The sequence below is a fragment of the Homalodisca vitripennis genome, unplaced genomic scaffold, assembly GCF_021130785.1.
Source record: "Homalodisca vitripennis isolate AUS2020 unplaced genomic scaffold, UT_GWSS_2.1 ScUCBcl_4353;HRSCAF=10482, whole genome shotgun sequence".
Taxonomy (NCBI): Eukaryota; Metazoa; Arthropoda; class Insecta; order Hemiptera; family Cicadellidae; genus Homalodisca; species Homalodisca vitripennis.
The window spans coordinates 1,657-29,653 of NW_025780465.1; the positions used below are offsets into that span (position 1 = coordinate 1,657).

Below are 27,997 nucleotides of genomic sequence, written 5' to 3' on the forward strand. Positions count from 1 at the left end.
CTGGCCACCGATGATGGTTCCGTCGCAAGTGTAGATTCCTACGTTATAGTCTGGATTCAGTTCACCGTGAGGAGTGTCAAAACATAAGTGTGTTGCTTCATTTATAAGCTACAAAAAATAACAATTGTAACTATTTACACTTTTGTACATTTTCACTATAGTACCAAAATTTTATTGAAATTAAATAAGGCTATTGCCATTATACAAATTTAATGTTAATATATATATATATATATATATATATATATATATATGTATGTATATATATATATATATATATATATATATATATACTACTCATATTTAATAAAATGAAAATATTAAATTAAAGAGACGTTCAATATAATACAATTCATTGAAGCCCTCACTACGAACATTAAAAAAAGGTTCTTACTTACATACAAAGTGTTTTTTGTTTAAAGTGGGCAATTCTATAGTAAAGATTTGATATATTGTATAAGTTATTAACATAATAAAACTAGATGTAGTCATTTCTTCTCCAATAATTTTTTGACAGGCCTTTTATTTATAACTATAAGTTTACTTATTTTAGGTAATGTTTACAAAAATCTTGAGAAGAAAATATAGGAAGATTATACCATTACACAGTGTTTATACTAAGAATGTATTCAAGTTGACTGCCGGCAGTGTATCCAAAACTCAAAATTGTTTAAAATTTATAAATATACAGGGTGTCAAAAGGCTGTCAAAAAACTTCTTTGACTGATAGTACTCATCATTTCAAACAAAAAATTTCCTATTAACATAGTTTGAGAAATTGTCGTTTGGTCACAAGCCGACGTTTTGTAAAAAAACTAATATCTCAAGAACTAGTAAAGCTACATATACCAAATTTTGCACATATATGTATATATGCACATCTGTAAAATACACCACAAGTTTTGTTTTTGTTTTTTTAATATTCACAAAAATGGTGTCTGTGAAACATTTTTCTAGTAATAACAAAAACGCTAGTATAGTTATAAAAAATTTACAAGTTACCAACTATTTTGTAACTTTTATACAAATTCCAGAAATTTGTTACACTCTTTTCTTAATTTTTATTAACAATCTAGGAAGATTGACTTTGTTTAAAGGACAGATATTTCTTTATGCGGACGATACCGCTTTGTTATTTGAGGGTGAAAGCTGGGAGGAAGTGAGGGATGTGGCTGAGCGCGGTCTACTCACTGTCAAGCGCTGGTTTGATCAATGTCGGCTCACAGTTAATATAGCCAAAACCAAATGTATGCCAATCTCTATACGAGCTGACGGCGATCCTTTTGTTTTTAAGCTACGGTTGCATACTTGTGGTGGCCAGGATGGATGCGTTTTATGTGAATGTATTGATAGGGTGAGTGAGTATAAATACTTGGGTGTAGTTTTTGACAATCGTTTGAAGTGGTGTAATCACGTAGCTTACATGCGGAATAAACTTCGTAAATTTATCTTTATATTCTGTAATCTGCGTAATATACTTACAATAGATCTTTTAAAAAACTGTATACTATGCTTATGTGCAATCAATTCTTCAGTATGGTAATTTAGCATGGGGTGGCTGTTTCCAAAATAACCTTGCTCCCTTAGAAGTCGTTCAAAAAACTATTATAAAAGTAGCTCTGAAGCGAAATCTGTACTTATCCAACCAATTTATTGTTTGAAGAATTTAAAGTTTTTAACGTCTCGCAATTATATATCCGAACATTAATTTTGTACATTTTTCAACATCGAGATTCAATTTTCATTCACAGTAACCACAGCCATTTTACGCGTTCTTCACTTCATAACAGAATTTTTGTTCCTAGACTCGTTAAAGCCTTTAATTCAACATCATCTCACTATATTGCTCATATAATTTTCTCAAAATTACCATACTTTATAAAAAACCCAAGACCTTGCACTATTAGTACGTACAAAAAATTAGTCAATAAATGGTTAGTAGATGCTGGGCGAGATGGATTTCGTCAGTATTTTTCCTCAATCTACACCTAGATATGCTTTTTTTATGTATTAAATTTTCTGTTATATTTTTGTATTACAATCAATGTTAGTCTGAGTGTTTGGTTAGTTTGTACAATCGTTTTGACTGCAGGCCAACGAGTACGTGTAGTGCGTGCATGTGTGCGTGTGCGTGATTGGTGTGTGTGTGTGTGTGTGTGTGTGTTTTAGTGTGTGTGTGTGGTCCAAGTCTCTCTCTACTTATATCGGCTAATTTCTAATTAAGTCTTTCTGATTGCTCTTTTTTATGTAAGTTACAAGTTTTTATAAATTACATTTTTAAGTCTTCAAATTATATTTTCTAAATAAGTATATTCCTTTCAAATTTTAGATTATTTATTAACTGAATTTGCTCATGTATTCCATGCTCTGGCCTTGTATAGTTTATTTTAGAGTTTAAATCTTCATTTCTCATTTGTTAATGAAAATGTTTTTATTAATGACAATTCATTTTCTTATTTTAATTTAAGTTTTTTGTGTGTTATTGGTAGTGCAGACTGAGGAACTCGTTTCCCACACACAGGCTGATGCCCATGTGGGGATAATTTCCTATAAGATTTTTGTTATGCATTATATTTAATTCTGTACATAAATTTTGGAAATAAATAAATCAATCAATCAATCAATCAATCAATTTTGTGAACATCCTGTACATAGAGTGTCATTGGGAAAATCTATATTGAAAATAAATCATAAATTAATATTATTACATAATTGTATGTTTGACAAATCATTATGATTTAGAAACTAAGCTCCAATTTTATGAAGTGAAACATTTTTGAATTTGAGACAAGTACCCATTTATAATGAAGCTATAAACTTTATCACCATGTTAAAAGTAAAACTTAGTTGTACGCCCAGCAGCTAACTAGTATTCCCTTTTAAAGTACTGAACTTACCGTACTGACTAACTTTCCATACTGATTTTTTTTTTAGTGACTATAATTCTACTTCAGTGAGAAAGACTAGCGTGTACGGCTGCTCTGTTTCAAATTTGACTCCCAGAGCAACACTGTCCATGGTATTAGAGGCAGGGTCGCACTCAGCTTTGGCGAGCTCCAGAAAAGATATTCGGCCGGGCCCCCGCCATATCCCCCCACAATGGCCCCGTCACGGGCTTCACCCCCTACTCCGTTATTCAATTGACAACATTTTATTATTTTATTAATGATAGTAAGATTTAATATATCTTGGTAAAAAGTAGTACAATAAAATTTTATTAATCAAACCATTTTGAGCATTATCTTTAATTAATTTAATGAACCCTAATCATGTATAATAATTAGTTTACTAGTTTGTCCGATAGAAATTATTTTTAGATATTAATGATTATGAGAAAAATCTTTAAGAGACATTTTTGAAAATTTAATATTTATTCTCAAAAGAACATAATTTGTCTTTTGTATCGATATTCCAGTTATGACGCTTTGGATCAGACCGGACCCAAGTCTTGAGGTATGAGATAATGAGATAATGAGATAATGAGATAATGATTTATTTTCGATAAATATTTACAATTTAATCATAAATTACTCATTTGAAAATACTAAACCATCTTTAACCAGTTGCGATGGTTTAGCAATACATAAAAAACATAACTTAGAGTCTACCTTTACAAAATAAATAGTGCGACGAGCTCGTGCAACATCTTAACCAACACAGTATGTACACTACCTAAATCAATAAAACAACATACAAAAAACAATAGTCAGAACATAATTAGACAAAAGCAAAGCTTCACTTCTAATAAAAATATATGTGACATCATAAGTAACATAACAAAATGTCGTAGCTAAGATATAATCAAATTGAAATTAACAAAGTTCCACAAAAGAAAATACTAATAACAATAATGATTGAACTGTAATATTGTACTAAGTATCTGTAAAAGAAACAAAAATAACAAAAATAGCATAATCTTACTCAAAATATTATTTCAAACTTATTCACATTCAGCAAAATATACCAAATCAGACTATCTCAGAATATGTATCAGTATTGACGTGTCCTCAAAGTTAAAAAGCCATTGCTTTAATTTATTTTTAAACCTAATTTTTGATCTACACAATTTAATGTCTGCTGGTATTTCATTAAATAGTTTTGCACCTAAAAAAATAAAAGATCTTGTCATTAAGGATTTTGAAACTTTTGGTTTTCTTAATAAATTGGCTGATTTACTACGTGTGTTATGATTATGCATTATAAGATCGGTTTCATTATTGCCACTACGAATAAAGAAAATTTGAAGAACCTTGAAGATATATAAATGTTGTAAAGGTAATATATTTTGTTGATGAAATAGATTAAAAGATGATTCTCTTTTATTTTTATGTAATATAATCCTAATATAATGATTCTGCACTGTTCTTACTTTTGTTATTAAATTCTTGAAAGTTCCTCCCCAACAATGAATGCCATATTGTAATTTAGAGTTTATGAGAGCGAAATAGAGTATCTTTAAAAGCCTTTGGTCACATATATTCCTCAAAAAATAAAATTTTCGAATGCTCCCTTTTAATCCTCTTGTTAGCTCCTCAATGTGATCCTTCCAAGATAATTCCCTGTCTATTATAACCCCCAAATATTTGAAGGATCCCACATTTTCTATGGCTAGACAATTACAATTTGGCTCACTTTGACAATTTAATGAATGATACTTAAATTGGATCTCTTCAAATAAGGGCCTACTCATTTTAAAATTTAAAACTTTTGTTTTTGAAACATTGACACACATTTTATTTTCTAAACACCAACTATTCAAGAAGGAGAGTGTTTCGTTTACACTGTTACATAATCTCTGGCTATCTATATTCCAAAACAAAAAAGCAACATCATCAGCGAACGCGGTTACCCTTCCTTCGAATTGGACTTCTAAAAGATCATTAATAAAAATTAAAAACAAAGTAGCTGATAAAACGGATCCTTGCGGTACACCTTTTTTTATAATTCTCGGTTTACTTAAGCATCCCCTACACTTGACAATTTGTTCGCGTTCGGTCAAAAATTGCCTAAACCAGTTCAATGCATTTCCTCTAATTCCTATATTTTCCATTTTAGCCAGTAAACATGCATGATCAACCAAATCGAAGGCCTTACGAAAGTCTACAAAAACAGCTGTACATTTGTTTTTCTCGTTTATTTTTGTATAAACAATCTCCAAAAACGCGGACAACGCATGCTCCGTACTTTTACCTTCCAAAAATCCATATTGATTTTTACTGAAAAAATTAAAACTGCTGAAAAAGTTTAATAACCTTGACTTCATTGCCTTCTCAAATATTTTAGAAAACACAGAAAGCAAACTTATTGGTCTAAGATTATCCAGTTTAATTGCGTTAGATTTTTTTAGGAATCGGAACTACGATACTTTTTTTTCAGACAATTTGGAAACACCCCTGTATGGAAACTACAATTTATTATATGTTCAAGCAGAAGAGCAAAAGTATCCTTACAACTTTTTACTAGATTGATAGTTACATTATCAAAACCACTAGAGCGTTTATTTTTCAAATTACTGATGATAGTTTTTAATTCTTCGCGATCAACAGGAGTTAAAAAGAATGAACGTTGCTGTGCACTTGGCACGTTCCCAGTGTTTATTAGTTGGCTAGTGCCGCTTGCCGTCGCTGTAGTTGCCGCCGCGCCACCTGTGTTGTCAACAATCAGCTGTTCGTGAACGTCAATTAAGTATTTGTTTATCGTGTCACAGATGGCTTGCGGTTCTTCAATAATCGATCCGTCATTTAAAGTTAACCTCTCAATGTCAGTTTTCTTTTTACATCCAGTGATATTATTGATTATTTTCCATTGTTCAGCCGAATTTCCATTATATTTAGTAAGTAAATTGTTGTAATACTCGTGTGTTTGGTATTGTCTATTAAACTTCTTAAATTAAGAGAAAATCTATTAAAGTAGCTTTTGAAATGCATGTCATAGGGCCTATTTGACATTATCCTGTATAACCTATTTCGTTTTTTAATTTTGTCTAGTATATATTTATTTATCCAAGGGCTTTTGGCTTTTGCTTTACTCTCTCTGCGTGATATAACTTTACTTTCTGTACCTACCTCTATTGCTTTATTAACAATACTGTAAAATTTATCCATACACAGATTAACATCCTGTGAGTTAATTACCTCATCCCAATGTGAGCTTTCTAAATATCTTTTAACCGTTTTGATATTTAAAAAATTTGATTTCATCGTGGGATCAAAGTCCTTTTTACGACGGTTATTACTAAAATTGACTGCTACTAAACAATGATCTGATATACCTAAATTACAAATTTCAATTTTAAAAGAGTTCAAATACCTAAACCTAATAAACACATGATCTATGCACGTTTCTGTATCTTTACCCATCCTAGTTGGCTGTTTAACTAAACATGAAAGACCATAATTACTCATTAAGGTCAAGTAGTTTTTTGAATAACAATTATCTTTTAAAATGTCAATGTTACCATCGGCTAAATACAATAAATTACCTTCTAAGGCACTCAATATAACCTCTAATTCCTCTAAAAAGTTTTTAATTGAGTAATCATGAAAGTCTATATAAAGAAACCAAAGTATATTTGATATTATTCAGCTTAAAATTCAAAATTACAGAGTCAGCATTTTTCATATCACTATGAATGCTATTACATATGATATTCATATTATTCGTTGTTTGATTGCATGATCAATTATTGACTTTTCTGTTTCAATGCACGGTCTAAATAAACACGATCAAGATTGTTAAATCAAAAGTAAAATAATTAATTGAAAAGTAATAGCCACAGTTTCTTATAAAGTTTAATGAATATTACAAAATAAGCCCATAATAGTGTTACAGTTATTGTTTGAGCTATCTCGTCCGCCAACACTGTTCCCTGAAATAGATATGTGGTGAGGCTCGGCTCGGGTCCCCGTAAAATTGTCAGGAAAAAATCTTTCTGAGTGCAGGCCTGATTAGAGGCATGGAAGGTTATATAATACAACACAACTATAGAGTCTTAACACTGAGAACTAAATAATTCAAAGCAATTTAGAACAAACAAAAAATATTATAGTATCTTGTGTTTTACTGTATGCAATTGGTTTTGTTGCATCGCTGAAACACTAGCTTTGGGCTGATTGTAATTTTTGTTAAATATGCAATTAATGAATGAATGCTAGATGAGATAAACTGCAAAAGTGTTTTAGCCAAAGGTGTTTGTGAGTGCAATGCATATTAAAAAAAAGTTGTTAATAGATAATCATTCATTATATAGATATTGTAGTTTACTATAGTTCAAAAATCTAGAATTTTATTCTGGCTGTTTGTAAAAATATAAGGCTACTGATAAAGTGAACGTGTTAACAATAATTGTTTTGTTAAATGAACACTATTTAAATTAATAAATTAAATGCTTACTAGTTATTTACTAGCTGGAAAGTTTATGGTCATAAAGCATTGTACTAAAACAATGCTTACACATTTCCAATCTAATAAAGTTTTCTAAACAGAATTAATGTCTACTGACCCTTCCATACGCCTGGACATTTTCATTGAGAATAAACTTGTCGGGGTAAATGTTCTCCAAATACCACTTGAAACTCTTGCATTTGAGCCTTTTTCTCAGTTCCTTACGTTTGTGACACATCACCGATGTCAGCATTCTGGAACGACAAAATGAGCACATTTAAAAAACTGTCTCACACCATGAGGTATGAATCTAAAATAGAAATAGTATTTGAGGACATAAAGTTGTCTATACCCTTAGATCGGGTCGGTGCATATAGAAAAGTTCCTTATAGTCGTCCATCCAGACTTCAACAGTACGAGCGGTGTTGATGCCGTGGGTGTCCCTTGTGTCCTGGGAATGAGTAAGGGTGGAACAAGCGGAATATGTGGCCCACTCGTGAGCAAGGAATCGTCTCCAGAGTCCCCCCACATTGCCAAATCTACATACAACAGAACTTGAGTTTCTCTTCCATTCATAAGAAATATTCAAGCAAATTTACAGGCTACAACAATTAATCAAACAGTTCTCAATGTTTAGGAAACAAATTCTGAAACTAAACATTTAGAGTATATGGAAGAAAGAATATGTAATTTATGATGCAGGGATTAAAGAACCTAAAAATTTCTAGACTAATAATTCTAAGCTATTTTAAATAAAACATAGTCATTGAAATTTGTTCAATGTTTGGACAATATATTTATTTTAAAGCCCAAATTACGAGTTACATATGAATTTATGAAAAAGAGTTATTTAAGATCTTAACAACAATTACTGAGCAAGAAATGTAATAATTGGCTTAACATAACGTAAAACCAATCTTTGTTGAAATTACAATCACAATATTATACCAATAACCTTTATGAATAATATGATATAGCATGTTTAAAACTGTAAAATCGAAAAGTAGGTTGTAAATAATTTGATTTAACTTACTAAAAAACTAAAGTGATTTTACCCTGAATGACATCTCTAAATTCTCTCCACCCCAAAGGTCCATCTTGTCATCGTATGATCCTGACTCCCAAAAATAGTCAGCATCAATCGCAAACAGACCTCCAGCCATTGTTGGAGACCTAAAATTAAGCAAAACAAAGAACATTACACTATTTTTCATGAAGGAAACTTGCACATTAATGTATAAAAATAAATTATACACAATAACACGTAGAGTAATTACTGGGTGAGTCTTTGGGCATACAAATCACAGGTTTCCCAAGACAGGAAACCTGTGTGAATAGAAGTCGAAAAGATGCCAAAATTAGTAGTCAGCTGTGCTGTATGAGAATGAGAATATCTTTATTTTTATAATCTTCAAGATTTAAAAACATGTAATTTGATACAATGTAATTTTAATAATAATTTCAGTCCAGAACTTGCTTCACATTGTAAAATTCGGCCAGACCAGAAAGTCACTTATGGTGTATAATGGTCCTACGGCAGCAGGCCTTGACTGTCCGAGTCAGTTCTTTTGATCATATCAGGAAGGACATTAAAAGAATTGGTTCCAACGTATGTAGGCTTCGATTGGAAACAACAACTGTGGTAAATTCACAGAGCAAAATCTATGGCATTTCTCATCTGTTCTTGTGGCAATGCAATTGTCTCGAGGATACAAGGCAGATCACTTCCAGCAGACAGACGCTGGTAACTGTCAAGATTTCCAATTCTTTAAAAGCATCCCTGCAGCTATCCTTTCAATCAAGATCATCCAGTATTCTGATTGTCTCTTTTGAGTGATCAGAACACGCTCCAGGTTGCCATACACCATAGCACCCCACTAAACGATGCCATATCTAAGATGGCACTTAAACAGATTGTTGCAATGTGTTCTCACTCCACCCTCTGTGCCGACATACTTAACTTTTCTAATTACGAAGAGGGTACTACACTAAATATTGTACTTCACACATTTGGATATAATATAATACAAAAATATTATATTGTTTGACACATAAGAGAAAGGAACACAGGACTTCATTTATATAAAAAAAAATTCTTGTAGAATCCGAATGTCATTTGTTATATTTAAGTCTTACTGTCGAACTAGTTCTACTTTATTTCTTCCCGCCTTAGTGATTATTTATTAACACTTAGTTTGTAAACTTACCAATCTAATTTGCTCTAATAGCAATAAATGCTGCAGCTATTCATTTGTTAATTTGGAGGTTTCTTCTGTTTCAGCTGAAAACTTAATTTTTTGTGTGTGATATCTTCAGTTTCCCCTTCCCTATTTGAATTGATGCATGCTTTATCTTGGAGTGTTTCAACTATTTCAATTTCATCTTGAGCACTACTACTTGAAGGAATATTGTATGTAGAATTATTATTACTGAATACCTAGTAAAAGTACTGAAAACACTAAATACTGTTGTTATGATGTTACAATCACAATGGCTGCCAATACAATTAACTCTTACTAGAAGAGTCACATCTGGAGCTATTTAAAAAATTGTATTAATTCTAATACAATTTAGCTATTAGTGACCAGCTGGCAGTAATGTTCTACAATATAAAAATTTGAATAATTCTAAGTGTTTATGCAGATAAGCTGTAGAGGCTAACCAGGCAGGGGCTATAGCTGAATGTCTGCGGTTGAGCTCTCGGTCGGTTATGTCATGCCAGGAGAAGAATCCGCTCCATGAGAAGCCGCCAACCTCCACCAACAGCCCGCCCTCAACGTCGGGGGTGTACTCCAGTGTGAGGTCGTCTATCCAGTCTATGATCGGCACCACCACAGCTGTGCGCTTCTCTTTGATGCGCTGCAGCAGTGGTTCTAGCCTGTGTCAGACAGTGGGCAAATCTTGCCTTAAGGCCACAGATCCAATATCACATAAGATGGTTGGGTTCTTAATCTATAGAGATACACACATGCCACTGGTCACATGTGACCAGGACTGACTGCTGAGTCATGCGCTAGTTACAAATACGTGACATTTGACCTGACATGAGAAAATGTGCCAAATTTTCCAAGTATTAAAACGTACAAAATAACAAATTAATTCCAATTTTTAAAGGTTGCTAACCTGACTATCCTTTCTTTTGATTCACTTATCATTTGTTTGTAGACTTTTTAAAAACTGAGAAGGCTTTAAAATCAATTTATTTACATTGTGTGTAATGATGAAACATGCTGACGTCTATGATTCTGAAGTTTATAAGGTTTAGTATAGTAATTGTGAATATGATAGTACGAGGGTCAGTCAAATATAAACAAGACTTTTAACTTATACGTTTATTAAAGCTAAACAATACAATGATTACATGTTACTACTGCTTTTCTACATAGTCTCCCTCAACTCTCACACACTTTTCCCAGCGTGAGGATAGCTTATGGATCCCTTCTTTAAAAGATTTGGGGTTGTGTCTTGAACCAATTGCACACAAATTCCTGTACTTCCTCATCACTTTCAAAACGGTTTCCACCAAGTGCTTCTTTGAGAGGACCAAAGAGGTGAAAGTCACATGGAGACAAATCTGGGCTGTAGGGAGGATGTTCCAATGTTTCCCAATGAATTTGGCGTAATTTCTCTTGGGTCAAGGCAGCTGTGTGAGGCCTAGCATTGTCATGAAGCAAAATGACATCTCTGATTGGCTGATTACGCCTTTTGTTCCGAAAGGCTGCTTTTGCTTGCTCAAGAAGTTGACAGTAATAAGCAGCGTTCACAGTACGACGTTCGTGTAAAAAGTCAATAAGCAAAACGCCTTTGCAGTCAAAAAAGATGGTGGCAAGAACTTTCCCAGCAGGCAACCGTGTTTTGGCTTTCACAGGGCGAGTTTCGTCTTTCCTTCGCCACTCCATTGACGCCATTTTGGATTCAGGAGTATAGTGATGGACCCACGTTTCATCACAGGTTATTATGCGATTTAAAAAACCATTCCCCTCTCTCTCAAGCTGATTCAAAAGCCTTTGGCAAATGTCTCTCCGGGTTTGTTTTTGATCGAGAGTCAGAAGCCGAGGGACCCATCTTGCACAAATTTTCCGAAAACCCAGATGCTCTGTGACGATGGAATGCACACTACCATGACTAATTTCCACTTCACTGGCAACTTCATCTATCGTTAAGCGTCGATCATTTTCAAGAAGTTCACGAACAGCACAAATGTTCTCATTAGTCAAACTGGTCCTTGGACGCCTATTGTGACTTTCATTTTCAACTGTTTCACATCCGCCTTTGAACTTTTTAACCCAATCGTACACTTGAGAACGTGATAAATTTTATCCCCAAACTGAGTTGTCAGTCTAACAAAAATTTCACTTGGTTTAACACCTTTGTTTGTCAAGAACTTAATAATAATTCGTTGCGCAACTGCAGGTACAACCTCTTGTTCAGACATGGCTACAATGACAAACAAAACAGCACTGAGAACGCATTGTTGCAGCTTTCCCCCTCCCCCAGGCTGCCCCCTACCACTACTGCAACATGGCTACCTGCTACAACCTGGACGTTGGGTATAGTAATAAAAGTCCTGTTTATATTTAACTGACCCTCGTAATATGACAAATGTGGTGAAGTTCACTGTACTTGCCACTGTAATTTTAAAATTGTTATAGCCAAGCCTATGTGGAGGGGTAATTTAAATTTAAAAAATTGTAATAATATTGAATTGTATTAATTTATCTGTGATTGTTCTCTGTTATTTTGAATTAATCTGTATGACCTAGAATTATTCAAAGTAAATTTACTCTTACCACTGAGTTCCAACTTCACAATGGGCATCAAGAAATACTAGAACTTCTCCAGTAGCTAATTTAGCCCCTTCTAAACGAGCTCGAATAAGTCCACTTCGCTGAGTCAGTCGGTGGAGGACAACCTTGTTGGGTAAACGAGTCCGCATGTAGTATTCCAACTTCCCCATCAGTTCCTCTGAAACAGTGCGTCTCTCAATACAACCCAAATACCCAAATTTAATTTCATTTCTCAACTTGAAAAACATTATAAACAATTTTCTATAGACTATTGCTGGATATTTTTGTCTTCAGATGAAGAGGTTTAAATTCCGATTTCTTTTCAAGGATAAGTTTTTCCTGCTTAACGTCCCTAAAAAATCTGGTTTGAAAACATACATGGGAATATTATGTACAAAATACTGGTCTCCTTATACACCATTCTAAATCTTTAACATCAAAGAGTAGCAACTTTCACTATCACTATCGTACTTGTAATCAACTTCCTTTTTGCTTTCTTCTAAATCCAACACGTGGATGATGGCTATAACTTGCATATTCAATAAAAAATACTTCACTGACTTAAAGAAAAATCAAACACTGAATTTATTCTTTTGTTAAAAACTACAAATAGTAAAGGAGAACATTGTGATCACAAAAATTTAAGCTTTAATAATTTTCTATTGTCATATACCTAAGTGTATTTCTCCAGTTACGATATAATACTGACAAATTTTCATGTATATACAGGTGTATGTGTATGTACCTGTATGTATGACTATGTTTGTGTGAAATAAGGTATGTAAACTATACTCCAAACTAAATTTTTCCAGCAAAGGAGTTTAAACACTTGTCGGTTTTTTTATATAAACACTGACCCTGACCCTGCGGGAAGGGGAAGGGGGGGCGCTGACAAGCAGATGTTTAATGTTTAAAATATCTTCCCTCGGAAAATATTTGAGCTTTAAACCTCATATATCTGTTCTAGCTTAAAACAAACTACTAGGTGCAATTTTAATGTTTGCTTTTCAAACTTTCAAACCCTCATATATGCTCATGATTGTAGATGTATAACTTTTAAAATACTTCACTTGGCCCAAGTTGGCTGTGTATTTTGAGTGAAAGTTCATTCATTTATTTTAAGAAATATTTTATTACACTTTGCTCTGGCAGTTACTATTTATACTACCCAGGCCCGTTCTCAGACCGGTTTTTTCTGACAATTTTATCAAGGCCTCCCCACGCCTTTTTGAAGGGACCATGTCGACGGACGGAGGGGTGGGGGCACACAACGAGGTCACGTCGAATATATTTTCTGGTGCTTGCCAAAGCTGAATACGGCCCTGATAGTACCTTAGTTCTTCTATGAAAGTTTTGTGATCTTCAAACATTATGTAAGTCCCCCACTTTGTCTTATTATCAAAAATAAAGAGCATTTTGTAGAGAGATCAATTGTAAAAAATAAATTACTAACCATTGTTGTTCTGATTGCGATTACAATTCTAAATTAATTGTAATTTTTTTAACTCTTACATATATAGATAATACGTAACACCTTTAATTTTCCCTCTGTTGGAGCAACCGCAAGAAATTTGAGATTATAAAATGAACAATGTGTACTTAGATTTCCTATTCTTCTGAAGCTTTGTTTTTTGATCTCATTTTCTACTTACGTTTGACTCTGTAGAATGCAGCGCAATGTAACTAATTTGTAAACCACTTAAATTCACTTTATTTTCCAAAAAACCATAAATTGTTCACAAATAATAGTTAGAGCGAATAAATATGGCACCCCTAATATTGTTAATATAAAAAAAAACTAGGAAACATTTCTTTATTATCTAATCCCTACAATCACTTCAAAGTCTAGTTTCCATAGTCAGCAGCGACAATTTCAATAACCATCTAAACACCCCTTAGCCACGTCAGTCTAAGATGGTTTCAGGGTTTTGTAGATCATGATACTATTGTAAGATACACATTTTTGAAAAAAGAAGTTTGGCGGCATGGAATAGTCAAATGGTTAGGGTTTTATAATTAATCAACTAATTTACCTTTTGTTCCAACAAAACGTTGAATGGAATCACATTCAAAACACTTTTCGTAATAGAGAATTTGAACCCTTACCCATATGTAAAGAGACATTCTGATAATTGACACAAAAGAAAATAAATACTCTGAACAAACCTCTATCACTGTTATCATCAACAAGAATAATTTCTTTCAGCAAGTGTGCTGGTGATCGATTCAGTACACTGTGGACTGTGCGAATCAGAGAGCTCCAGCCTTCATTGTTAAAGATGATTACTACACTTGCAGGAGGAAGATCGTCATCATACTGCACACTCTTGCATCTGTGGAATTGTTTATCATCAGTTTAAAATATACATTTAAAGTAATTCAAAGAAGACATTCAAAGGTAACAGGTAGAAGTTGTAGCTATACAGCAGTGCTCTAACTTTTGGAACTAAACAGGATATAAACATTATTATTATTCTTAATAAGATGTGTCCATTTTTTCAAATAATTTTATTCACTCACAATAACCTACTATACTATTGTATATTGATACATTTTAGCAGCTATTTCTGTTTTTATACAAAATTTATATAATCACACTAATGCAAAGGTAGCTAAATCAAGGTTAAAGCTAAATACAATTTACAACCAAAGGTTTAATGTTTTGTGTATTCTTGAAGTTCTTACTTCGTAAGTTAATTACAAAAAACAGATCTCCTTTTTTGTTTAAATACTCCATACTCGTCATAATGTACCAGAACAAAAAAATGTCATTTTTAATTTGAACCTCCTCAATATTGTATATTATATTATGTTACATTAACGGCTCGCACCCACGCACAGGCTTCAGCCTATGTGGGTGTCAATTTCCTTGAATGTTTGTTAAGTTTATTTTGTAAATTTTTGGAAATAAATCTTTTTGAATTGAATTGAATTGTTTCCTCTTGTCATAATTAACCATTCATTCAAAATATGGTAAGAAGAAGGGATCTGCATAACATAAAAAAACTAGTACTCAAAATCTTTAGATGTCAAATACAATTCCGATGATGGATCAAAGCAAATATATTGTGAATGAGTTCTCGTAATGTTATTGCATCCTCTGCCAATGTTTTAATCGTTTTATTTTATTAAAGGCATCTGTTAAGCTCAGATTGTATTTACTTATTTATTCTTTACAGCTCTTTACTGTTCATTTTCAATAATAAAAATAGCTACATATTGTACACCTATTGTGTATTGGAAAAGGTGTTTCCAGAAAACATTGTATTTAACCAATCAATAGTTTACTGCTGGCATTAAAGGGTTGAACAAATAACACTCAACTTTCTTAGAATTGCTATTTGCTCCTTTTTCAGAAATAAAGTAAGTTAGTCAAACAATATATATGTAAACCAACACCTGAAACCATATGCAAAGAAATTCTCCCTCACATCACATTGACTAGCATTAGGTAACCGATAAACTGCTTCTTGGTTATGTTCTGCATTGATGAATTCATTAGGGGTTTGTATTTAATGTTACTTTCTGGATCCGATTCAGAGATTGAATCAGATGACAAATAAAACAACTTTTATAATGCTAGTCTTGAGACAGCATGCTTGACCACCACTACAACACCAGGAATGGTAACAACTTTACTCTACTAAATTATTCACTTCTCTCCCTCTCCCAAAGTTGATAACAATTGTTATTATTATCATACAACATGAAATTTTTACAATATTGAAATAAATTGTGGCTCTGAAGGAAATTTCATGTTTCATAATTAAAAGTAATTCAGTAATATTTTATTAAACAAATTGTAATTTCCTCAAGAAATTTAAAAACATCTAATTTCCCGAAGCCATCATTAACATACATACATTAGAAATTCATGTTTTTGCCTATATAGCCACTTTTCTTTGTACACAGATTAATAAAATTGCTCAAAATTCTCACTTTAAGTGCCTATAATTCCTAGTGAAGTAATCAAAACTATTTTCCTGCCTTAATTTTTCTGTGTTCCAGTCTTTTTTTTAAAGAGCTATAACTTTGAAATTGGAAAAAAAACCTGGCCAAAAACTGACCGTGTTTCCTTAATAATGTCACTTACAAAGGATGACGATTGTCCACAACAGTCCTGTTATAAGACACTTTGTTGCTAGCTACAAGATTAATTGCCTCCTTCCTCATCACCTGTTGGGCGAGTTTTGCTTCTTCCCCACTTAACTTAACGGCAGTCCCATTGTCTCCCAATCCAGGTACAATATTAGCCAGATCCCTTCTGATCATGGCTTCAAATTCTTTATCCCTGTGAGGTGATATGGGACCTGAAACAATACACCTCATTTAAAAAGAGCAATATATTTTTAAAATTAATGCTCAGTTTAAGTAGATGCCATATCAATCTTTATGTAATGTAGAAACTTTTACGCTCTTCTTCATTAATTAAAAAATCAAACACTCGAATAATAAAATTTTATTTTTGTTATGCCACTCGCTTTCAAGGAAAGTATCATCAGATACACATAATTGAATACAAAGTAAAAGGCTCCATGAAAAGAAAATAGCATTTTTGGATTGTTTGACTTTTAAATTAATTAAGAATTAAATCCAATAAGCTTAGAACATATACAGTGTATTTTACGCTTTTATAAAAATCAGAGAAAGATAGTGAATGTACCTTATCAATATTTTTGACATATTACTATGTAAAGTAGTTAATCTTTTGACACATAACAGTGGTTAATATCCAAATTAATCCTTTTACACTTTCAAATCATCCATATTCAACAATACACATGTACGGGGCAGAAGTTAAAAATTAATAATCGGAGGACCAATTATGAAAATAAAAATAAAACAATGTGCAGAATGGCGGGAAAGTGGGCAGGTAACAAGAGGTGAGAGGAGAATACAACACAAGTGATGGAGTTTTAACAGTACCTTGGAAAACTCGCTGTGTGTAGAGATCCACAGGGGGAAGCAGCAACGACAGGAGTGCTTAGGCGCGACGTAATTGGCGCGTAGCGAACGGGCGTCACCGCTGGCGGCCGCGGTAGAACGACGAATAATCCGCACTGGACACTGTCTTCTCCACTAATACCCTGAAATTACCTCCAAAGGAGTGTGGGAGGAGGATGGTAATGCACATTAAAGAAAAATACTTGAAAACAAAGTCAATACGAAAGGGTCGAGCACAAAGAGTGACCCACGAACTGTAGAGCTACATGGTCTCCGGCCGATGATTCCACTCAGAATGCCGGGAAGCGGCTCGCTCCAGGGGACGCTATCGCCCTGGTTGGTTAGAGGGGTATCTGCTATTCGCCGAACGGGCAGCAGTCGCAAAGCGGAAGAGCGCCCAGAATACTTCAAGGACAGGACCCTTTAAGATATCAGGGGGTGTGGCGCTGATTGGAACAGCGGACGACTGATTTGGGACCACGCTCCCTCTCTCTCTCTTATACCTAAATGCGTCTGGGCTAGATTATGCTTATCTATATTAAATTAAATATTGAACATACCGGCGGCTTTGAATCATCAGGATTCAACAAATCAAAGTGGCATGATCGAGAAAGAACATGAGAAATAAAGCTAAAGACTAACATCTTAAACTAGGTCTTAACTATCTATCCTAAAGTGTTGAGATAGACTTAAGCTATTGGTGACAAGAACGGCAGCAGGAACACTTTGACTGCCGGGCGTGTGAAGGTACCTTGGGGGGTCTTGAGTTCTACCACACGCACTACACTGTCACGTCCAGGGAAAAGCTTAGTTATTCTAGCGAGGGGCCAACACAGCGAGGGAGAGTCTTGTTGGACCAATACTAGATCGCCAACTTGTAAATTTCGGGAGGGCCGCTCCCACTTAAGTCTTTGCTGGAGGGAATGGAGGTACTCCCTGCTCCAGCGTTTCCACACTCGCTGGGAGCAAGCCTGCACTAGCTGCCAATGAGCCAGCCTGTTATCCGGCAAATCTGCAAGGTTGCGTTCGGGCACAGCCACTAGCGGCGCTCCAATCAGGAAGTGCCCCGGAGTGAGAGGTTGTAAATCGTTGGGGTCACTGGAGAGCGCAGTAAGCGGGCGGGAATTCAACATTGCTTCCACCTGGCAAGTGAGGGTGGTAAATTGGGCAAGAGTGGGAACATAGGTGCCCAGAACTCTTTTCAAGTGAAATTTGGCGCTCTTAATGGCGCTTTCCCAGAGGCCGCCATGGTGGGGAGCTGCAGGGGGGTTAAAATGAAAGTTAATTTTCTGGCCGAGGGAAAATTGGTGAATTTGGAGCTTGCCAGAGGAAGTGATTAGTTGCTGTAAAGAGTTTCTCGCACCAACAAAGTTTGTACCACAGTCACTATAGATGTCGGTACATAGGCCTCTACGTGAAACAAAACGTGTGAGTGCGGCTATAAATGCGTCCGTGGACAGATCAGTGGCGACTTCTATATGTACAGACTTAGTCACTAGGCACACAAAGAGACAGATGTAAGCTTTAGTGTGTCGGATAGAGCGGAGGTTGTGAATCTTGACGTTGAAGGGACCACCATAGTCAATGCCTGTCGACAAGAAAGGTCGAGCGGGAATTATGCGGGCTTTGGGTAGATCACCCATGAGAGGGAACAAAGGCTTGGGTCTTTGTTTAAAGCAAGGGAGGCATTGAAAAATGCGCGAGCGCACCACACTACGAGCAGAGAGAATCCAGACATGCTGGGCTAAAAGGGACATGGTTAATTGAACCCCTGAATGTAAGTTTTGTAGGTGAGTGTGGTCTATTAGTAAGTTAACAACATGGTGAGATTTAGGCAAAATACAGGGGTGGCGCACTTCTTCCGTCAAGTCAGCAAGCTTTAGTCGACCACCAACACGGAGGAGTCCTTCAGCATCAATGAAGGGAGCAAGGCGCTGTAGCTTGATGGAGCAGTTCTTGTTGTCTCGAAGGGCTGCCAGGTCATCAGGAAAAGATTCTCGTTGAACTAATTGGAAGAGGCGAAGTTGAGCAGCTCGCACCTCGACGACAGAAAGAGGACCCACATGATGTTCTTGCCGGCGGCTATGAGAGACGAACCGGAGGAGATACGCCAACACATGGAGCAGCTTGGTCCAGGAGGAGAAACGAGTGAGTAGATCCCAAGGAGGCTGGGAGGCTGCAACGAAGACGGACAGCGGAACGGGCTTCAACTCGTCCAAGGAAGAATCATCGAGCGGAGAAAAACTGGAAGTGGGCCAATCTGGAGGAGGTAGTTGCAGCCACAAGGGTCCGTGCCACCAAAGAGTGTGATGAACAAGTTCCGAAGGGAGGATCCCACGAGAAGCACAGTCTGCAGGGTTGTCAGCACTAGACACATGACGCCAAGAAGAGGGAGGAATGAGCTCTTGGATTTGAGCTACACGATTCGCTACATACGTTTTGAGGCGGTAAGGGAGAGTATGTATCCAGGACAGAGTCACAGTCGAATCACACCACAAAGTTGTAGAGTCAATACTTAATACACTGGAATACTGAGACTGTACATAATGAACTAAATTAGCCAGGAGGTGAGCCGCGCACAACTCTAATCGCGGCAAAGTTACTTGTTTTAGCGGGGCAGCACGAGTTTTTGAAATTATTTGGGTCACACTCACTTCACTATCAGTGTTTATGCACCTTATATACACAACAGCGGCGTAACCGGTCTCGGATGCGTCCGAGAAACCATGTAGTTCACATGAGCTAGAGGGGGTGGCCATTATCGGCCGAGGGATCGACACTTCAACAATGTTTTTTAAGTCGATCACAAAGTCTCGCCATTTTAGCGCGAGGTCCGGAGACAAGGGTTCATCCCAAGATACACCGGAAGTCCACAACACTTGCATGAAGCGCTTTGCTATCATTATGCAAGGGGACAAAAAACCGCACGGGTCGTAAATCCGAGCGATCAGACTTAGCACTTTCCGCTTAGTCGGGGCATCACATGTGAAGTTGAGGTTATATTTAAAACAGTCTGTCACAGGTGACCAATGGATACCTAAGATGGAGAACAGAGGGTCCGACGAAGGTTGAAGAAACACAGGGGATTCTTGATGAGAGGCAGGCAATGGTTGAAGTAATTTTGGGCAATTAGAAACCCATTTCCTCAGTTCAAAGCCGCCTAAGCGGAGAAGCTCGATCAGCTGATGTTGAAGTTGGAGAGCTTCGTCTTCAGTGGACGCTCCGGCTATCAAATCGTCCACATAGCTATGGTGTTTCAGAATGTGAGCTGCCTGAGGGAAATTGGAACCTTCATCTTGTGTCAATTGTCGGAGAGTTTTTATGGCGAGGTAGGGTGAACAGTTCATACCATACGTCACCGTGGTCAGCTGGTAAGTAGAGAGCGGAAGGGAGGGGTTTTCACGCCAAAGGATGAGCTGAAACCTTTGGTCGTCTGGATGAATCTTAATTTGGCGGTACATCTGCCGGATGTCGCACGAAAAAACAAAATTTTTCAGCCGGAAGTGGAGAAGGATATCACAAATATTATTTTGTAACTTTGGACCGGTGAGAAGTACGTCGTTGAGGGATAGGCCTGAGCCGGTCTTGGCACTGGCGTCAAAAACAACACGAAGCTTGGTAGTGCTACTATACTCTTTCACTACCCCATGATGTGGGAGAAAATAATGCGGAGCAGATAAATCAGGATGGGGAAGACATTTCATGTGTCCGAGCGCCTCGTACTCGGTCACGAACTCGATATAGAGCGCCTTCAGGGGGGAGTTATTTCTGGCGTGGATCCGCCTCTCCATAGACTCCAGGCGATGAGCGGCGGTTGACCTTGACGTTCCCAATTTAGTGTGGGCGAGGTTGTCAACAAAGGGAAGCTTGACTACATAGCGACCTTCCGAGTCACGTGTATGCGATGTCTCAAACAGTTTATCACACGCGATTTCTTCTTCCGATTTTTTTACTACAGATCGGAAGTTCTTCCTGTGTCCAAAATCGTTGAAGGGAGGAGTGGAGGTCAGTATCTGTGGTCGAGAGGAGAGAGATGGCGAGATTAGAGGTTCTTTGCGCGGTAGAGAGACACGGCGCACTTCCAACAATCACATATCCAAAAATAGTGCCAAGAGCAGAAGGCATATTCGCCCCGAGAGAGTGTCGCTCATTGGTAAGCAGTTGAGGGAAGAGAGAGTTGCCGATGAGGACATCGATTGGACCAGGCTTGCCAAAGGTCGGGTCCGCGAGAACAAAAGATTTTGTTCGCATGAGTACTTCCGGGTTAAGTTCTACCCGCGGAAGTTCGAGAGAGATTTTTTCCAGTACATGGAAGGAATGGTTTTGGGCAATTAAGTGTCCCGATAATGTTTCAAGATTGAGATCTAGTGACCCTCTGGTGTTAGGCATGTTTTGGGCTAACCCAATGACAGTGAGGTTAGAAGGCTGGCGACGTGAGCCTAACAGCTGAGCAGCACGCTCAGAAACAAAGTCGGACATACTGCCAGAATCCAATAAGGCGCGGAAAATATATGACTGGCCATTGTGGGCAGTGAGTTTGACCAGTGCTGTACAGAGCAGCACGGTGCTTGTTTCAGTGAGAGAGGTGGAGCGCGCGGCACAAGTCAGTGTTGTGTTGACAGCTAGCGGGGGGGGGGGGGGGTAGAGGCGCAGTGGCGGAAGAGCTAGGCCTATTGGCACTGTTATTAAAGTGCAGAAGCGAATGGTGTTTCCTGTGGCAAGTCGAACATGTGTTCTTGGATCTGCACTCTTTAATCGGATGATTTCCCAAGCATGAAATGCACCGCTGGTTACCTTTAACGAGGTTGTACCGCTCATTAGGAGACTTGTCCTTAAACAGAGGACATTGGTAAATTTTGTGCCCAGATTTCCGGCAACAAAAACAAAGAGCTTCGTAGTTTGAATTAATTTTAGCGTCAGTAGCTAACAAATTCATTTGCTTGGGGGAGGCGAACTGAACACGCTTTTCAACCCTCGGTCTGGAAGAGGTAGACAGTATTTTCGTCTCAGAGTGGGTGTGAAGGCTAGCGTCTTCAATCTGGGAGCATTCCAGATTTAAAAATGTTATAATCTCCGTGACCTTGGGGAGGGAATGCGGAGCGGCGCCAGGCTCTCTTTGGGACTCACGATACTGTTCCAATTTCTGGACAGTTTTGCTGTCAAGTTTGCGCAACAAGTGAGCTGACAATAGAGGATTATCAGAGGCGATATCACAGTCCAGGGCTTTCAAGGACTCTGAATGTTCATAAAATGTTGTTATGAACGCTCTAAGTTGTTTAGCATTGTTGCTAGCGACTGCGGGCATGTCAAGTATATAATTTAGATGGAGAGTAGTGAGGCGGCGTATGTTATGATATCTGTCCCGCAACAACTGATAAGCAATGAAGTAATTGGCGGGGGTGAGATTGAGCGACTTCACTAAGTTCAGAGGTTCGCCTTCCAATATGCTCAGTAAATACTGGAACTTAGCGACGTTAGAGAGTGAAGCACTGCGGTGTACTGTAGTGTCAAACAGGTTGATAAATGAAATCCATTTCATAGGAGAACCATCAAACGTCTGTAAGTTTAATTTAGGCAACTTGACTCCAGTTACCGTCGTGGGGAACAACGCGGGATGATCAGAATGTGATGAGGACGCGGGAGTTGTGGGTTCAGTGACAAGATGAACCTCGATCAAGCTAGAAATAGCGACATATAGGTCGTTAACCTCATCCTGATCTTTGGAAAGAGTATCTTGATCCGCTGCTTCACTGTCACCTTCGATGACACGTTGAAGGTTAAGTTCAAAGTCCGCGCGTTTCTTCTTTAGTTCCGCGAACACTGTGTTTAATTGTCTGATTTGAACTGGTGTCAAAGGTGGAGCGCTGGTAGTGATTTTCGTGACGGTTTCGTTAAGAGAAGCAAAACGAGATTTGATAAGATCTGTTGATTTACGATAAGTTTCGTATTTGAATTCCTTGGGAGCCATTGTGATATCGAAAGGGGCAAAGCAGTTTTACAAATGAGAATTACCAAAGGTTTCCCGATAGTGCCACAAAACAATAAAATGAGACAATTAACAAAGATAATTTAAAAAACAATGGAGGGATACCGTAATGTAAACAAATCAATGTAAGCGAAAGGGGGGAACAAGTTAAGTTGAGATAAGACAAAATTAGATTACATTAAGTGCCGGTATGTCCACCTAAGCTACCTTAATAGCTAATCTAAGTACCAATGTTATGTAACCCTAAGGCGAGAAAATATTTTAAATGGAGCAATTATTAGTAAAAATAATATAAGAGAGACAGTGATAATTGTTATTAAACAATTAAGTAACCCGTGAGAGATATCCTAAGTTAATCAGGTTGATAAAGAGACACAATGTAGAGAACGGTGAATGAACCTTTTAAAATAAAATTGACAAAATACAATGGAGTGTAGAGAAATAAGTAGCTAATATGTAGGTTAGAGATAAGAAATGTTGCTTTCAATAATTTGGCAAGAGTACACCATAGAATTGACCTACAATCACCAATACTATCGATCAGAGAGTTAATCTAACACTTCTTAACATAATTTACGCTAGAACATGAAACAACAATGATATAATTGAAATGAAAAGGAGAGCAAATCAGTTCAAGTTAAATCTTAAATTGACATGAGAACTTAGAATGGCAATTAATTGGTTGCTTATTTAACAAGTAAATTACAATGGAACAAAGCGAAATGTTATTCAATAGCAAATTGAATAGTGAGCAATATATTGCTTTAGAAACAATTACAAGGAACAATTAAATTTCCACTAGCACAAAGTTACATTAATGGAATGGAGAATTATTGTGAGTTAATTAATACTATCAAAGAAAGAGTGGTCAATTAACTAAACCAGATATTGCCCTGTTGTTAACTAAATACATTACTAGTATATTACTAATGTGAGAGAGAGTATGGGTGGACTCGTGTCCGAGTCTCTATTCAGAGATATAAACAGAGTTCCGTTACGGCGAGAGAAATGCAGTATCAAAAACCGGTACAGCTGACTGCAGCGGAGGCCGTGCATTCAAGTATCGATCGGGCCATCAGCTGTTGAGGGGCGGTCGTAAAATTAGACTGCCTACGGACAATTACGTAATAGTTGTTGACGTCAACGATCCAGTTGCGCGAGAGAAGAAACAATGTTACCAGTACAATACGTTCGCAGCGCCACCATACAAGCCGGTAGCGTCGGTACGGCAGATTCAAAATGGCGTAACGACGCCTGTTACAATTAATTAATTACAACACAAATTACTGTAATCTACAGGACTGATTCACAATAATCCGGCCCGGAGGACCAAAAATGTACGGGGCAGAAGTTAAAAATTAATAATCGGAGGACCAATTATGAAAATAAAAATAAAACAATGTGCAGAATGGCGGGAAAGTGGGCAGGTAACAAGAGGTGAGAGGAGAATACAACACAAGTGATGGAGTTTTAACAGTACCTTGGAAAACTCGCTGTGTGTAGAGATCCACAGGGGGAAGCAGCAACGACAGGAGTGCTTAGGCGCGACGTAATTGGCGCGTAGCGAACGGGCGTCACCGCTGGCGGCCGCGGTAGAACGACGAATAATCCGCACTGGACACTGTCTTCTCCACTAATACCCTGAAATTACCTCCAAAGGAGTGTGGGAGGAGGATGGTAATGCACATTAAAGAAAAACACTTGAAAACAAAGTCAATACGAAAGGGTCGAGCACAAAGAGTGACCCACGAACTGTAGAGCTACATGGTCTCCGGCCGATGATTCCACTCAGAATGCCGGGAAGCGGCTCGCTCCAGGGGACGCTATCGCCCTGGTTGGTTAGAGGGGTATCTGCTATTCGCCGAACGGGCAGCAGTCGCAAAGCGGAAGAGCGCCCAGAATACTTCAAGGACAGGACCCTTTAAGATATCAGGGGGTGTGGCGCTGATTGGAACAGCGGACGACTGATTTGGGACCACGCTCCCTCTCTCTCTTATACCTAAATGCGTCTGGGCTAGATTATGCTTATCTATATTAAATTAAATATTGAACAACACATAATTATTGAAATATTTGTACGAGTATGTGTATAAAAAATAATATGTAAATTTTGTGATTACAGCATTAACCAGCGATCAATGTCAATTCATTTACGATTAAAGTACGAGAATTTTGAAGGTTTCAACTAAATATTAGACTAATATTAATAATAATATATACATTAAACTATTGACTTAATCATGAATGATGATCATTGTACATTAAGGAAGGCCACTGGTTTCCACAATACTTACCTTTATAATTCACCTGACTCCCACACAAAAAAATTAAGACATCATACTTGATTTTTCTCTCACATACAAGGAGGAAACCTGAGAAAATTATAACTCATTTAATCAATAAACTACATCCGAACGCACTTTTCAAAGTTTTACTGATCTTACATCAGCTTTATAACTTAACTGAAAACTACATCTCACTTAGTCAAGAAGAGGTCTACAGTCTCACAATATAAGCTACCTTGCTACAGAGGCTATGCCTATCTCTCACTTTCCAAAATGAATAACTCAGTGATTGATCTTTATTTGCCATTCTTACATGATCACATTTTTCCTTTATTTCTCCATGCCAGTACCCTTTCCAATTTGCTGAAGCATTCAAATACCCATAGAGGTTACCTTACTCCTCTTCACCCAAAACAGATACTTCTTCCTCAACACTTGCCTTATATAAAACCTGAACATAATCTATTAAAACATGCCCAGAAATGTTCTCTGTTCTACACTGCACACATCTCACCTATTATATAAAACCAAATTCCCCGATATCTAGCCAAAATTTCTATTTTCTGAAAGGCTTCACATAATGATTCAGGTGAATTTATTCATGCGAATCCTTGATCTCGTATCCACCCCTCATAACCAGCCATAAGTCATACATCTCCCTGTCTTTCCAAACCTAGTCCATCATTTCTTCAACACAACCAAACCTCACTGCCTCCTTCTTCCTAGTTCCACATTTCTGTCTTCGCCATACTCAACATTCTTGTCATATCTCAATCCTTTACTCCTAAACAACAGGAAATATGTCCCCTGCCATTACTCGTATAACACAATGCCTGAGTTACTAGCAAACTAATTGTCTTTGCGCTACAATCAGATCACAACCATATCCTTCATTGCCTTCTATGGGAAAATTTCAAGAAATGAAATAGTATATAATATTTACAAGTATTATAATAAGATGCAATTTATTAGAATTGTTCGATTTGCATGTTTCTTCTCTGTCAAAATGAATTAATCGGCTGTGTTGAGTTGTACCATGGACCTAAATGTTAAATCAGGTGATTGTTCCTATTGGCCAATTAACATCAGCTGAGGTCATGTGACATAGCCATCACATTATCGCTTCACCTATTTATAGACGTCTTTGATGTCGAAACCATATAAATGTTTCGTTTTGAGCTTCTTCGACGTCGACTTTCATTGGATCTCTTCAGAAGAACATGACTCCAGATTCCAGGAGTCAAGTCTGAGACAGCATCAGAAACTAGACGCTGCAATAAAAAAGAAGGTGAACTGGAGCTAAACTCAAATTCAATTGAATCAACCCTTCTTACCATAGCTACGTTATGTGTAGAAAACTAAAGAACTGATCCATTCTTCTCAATCTCACAGCTAGATCCTACCCTACATACTTTTCAAAATGACAGTTCACATCTTGGGAAAGACGCTCTAACTCCACAAGGCAGAAGAGAATCGACTACATACCGCCCTGCCTGTCATCATCGTATACATGATAAAACTTGCAACTTCAAAAGTACCGCTTTACTTCACTAATATATGTTTACTACTATTTAAACCAGCTTGACACTCCTTCTGCTAAAATGTTAGCAATGGCAAAGTGAATCAAGATGTCAAGTAAATTGCAACATCTAGATTCAATATATGCACTAGGTTTTGTGGCATTTTCAACACAATCTAATGCTGACTCAAATCAAACTCTCGTTCACTAACCAAAGGCACTGGGCCAAGACTAATGGCTGAAGGGTCAAAAAACAGCTGATTTGACAACCAGATATTTTAGAAATAAAATACCAACAAAGATTGTCAGGGAAACGACCAGAACCAAAAACAAAGCTAAAAAAAGTATTTAAAGCAAATCTGGAATTGCATTTTACTGCCCGGGAGTCCTGCCATCAAGTCTAAGTACAAAAAAATTAGTGGTGAGAACCTTTACGCACTTCACCAGATTCCGAGTTAATGACAAACCTGTTGAAATATGGTGTAATTGTTGGCCAAAAAGATGGATAACGTTTAAAATGAAATTGTTAGAAATACAGTTTTAACCAAGGTTTACTTTAGACTTAAGCTTATCAAGTTTGCAAACTGTAAAAAACAAGCTTATTACATTTTTTACTTTTTTATTAAATCATGGTATAGGTTTCCCCAGTAAAATAATATTAACTTACTATAATAACTTACCTCTATTAACAATAGGGACAACAATAGATTTTTCTTTGATGGACTGATTCTCTTCTATTGTTATGTGCAGGTTTCTTTAGAATGTTGTTCATATTAACATTCTCATTGTTTCTATCTTCATAAATTCTAAGCCGTGGTAATACTGGAGCTTTAAATCTGGTTTGGTGTAAATAGCACCATAACGTTACAAGAGGAATTGTTAAAGGAATTAGAATGTTATAGCACAGCCACCTTATTCTCATTGAATATATAAGCAGTTTATCGGAAATTAATGATAGATAATAAATATTGTTAAACTGTTTGATGAAAAAAGCGTAAGAGTTACTATAGATGATTTCTTGTATATTGTGAACTAGAGATTCTAGTTCTAGTAAAAAGTATGATTTATTTTAAATGTACAACAAAATTAGGTC

The 27,997-nt window shown here is 36.8% G+C and overlaps 1 protein-coding gene across 1 annotated transcript; it reads right to left on the bottom strand.

Annotated features, from left to right (window-relative positions):
- Positions 1 to 27,608, bottom strand: LOC124372917 (polypeptide N-acetylgalactosaminyltransferase 1-like; the record flags this gene model as incomplete). Its single annotated transcript, XM_046831329.1, is given in 11 exon segments — positions 1 to 108; positions 7,502 to 7,609; positions 7,611 to 7,637; positions 7,736 to 7,823; positions 7,825 to 7,922; positions 8,439 to 8,556; positions 10,046 to 10,261; positions 12,174 to 12,348; positions 14,337 to 14,503; positions 16,264 to 16,480; positions 27,585 to 27,608. Coding segments are annotated over 10 exon segments (1,284 nt in total), but the record flags the coding sequence as incomplete, so codon positions are not given.
- Between the last annotated feature and the right edge of the window lie 389 nt (positions 27,609 to 27,997).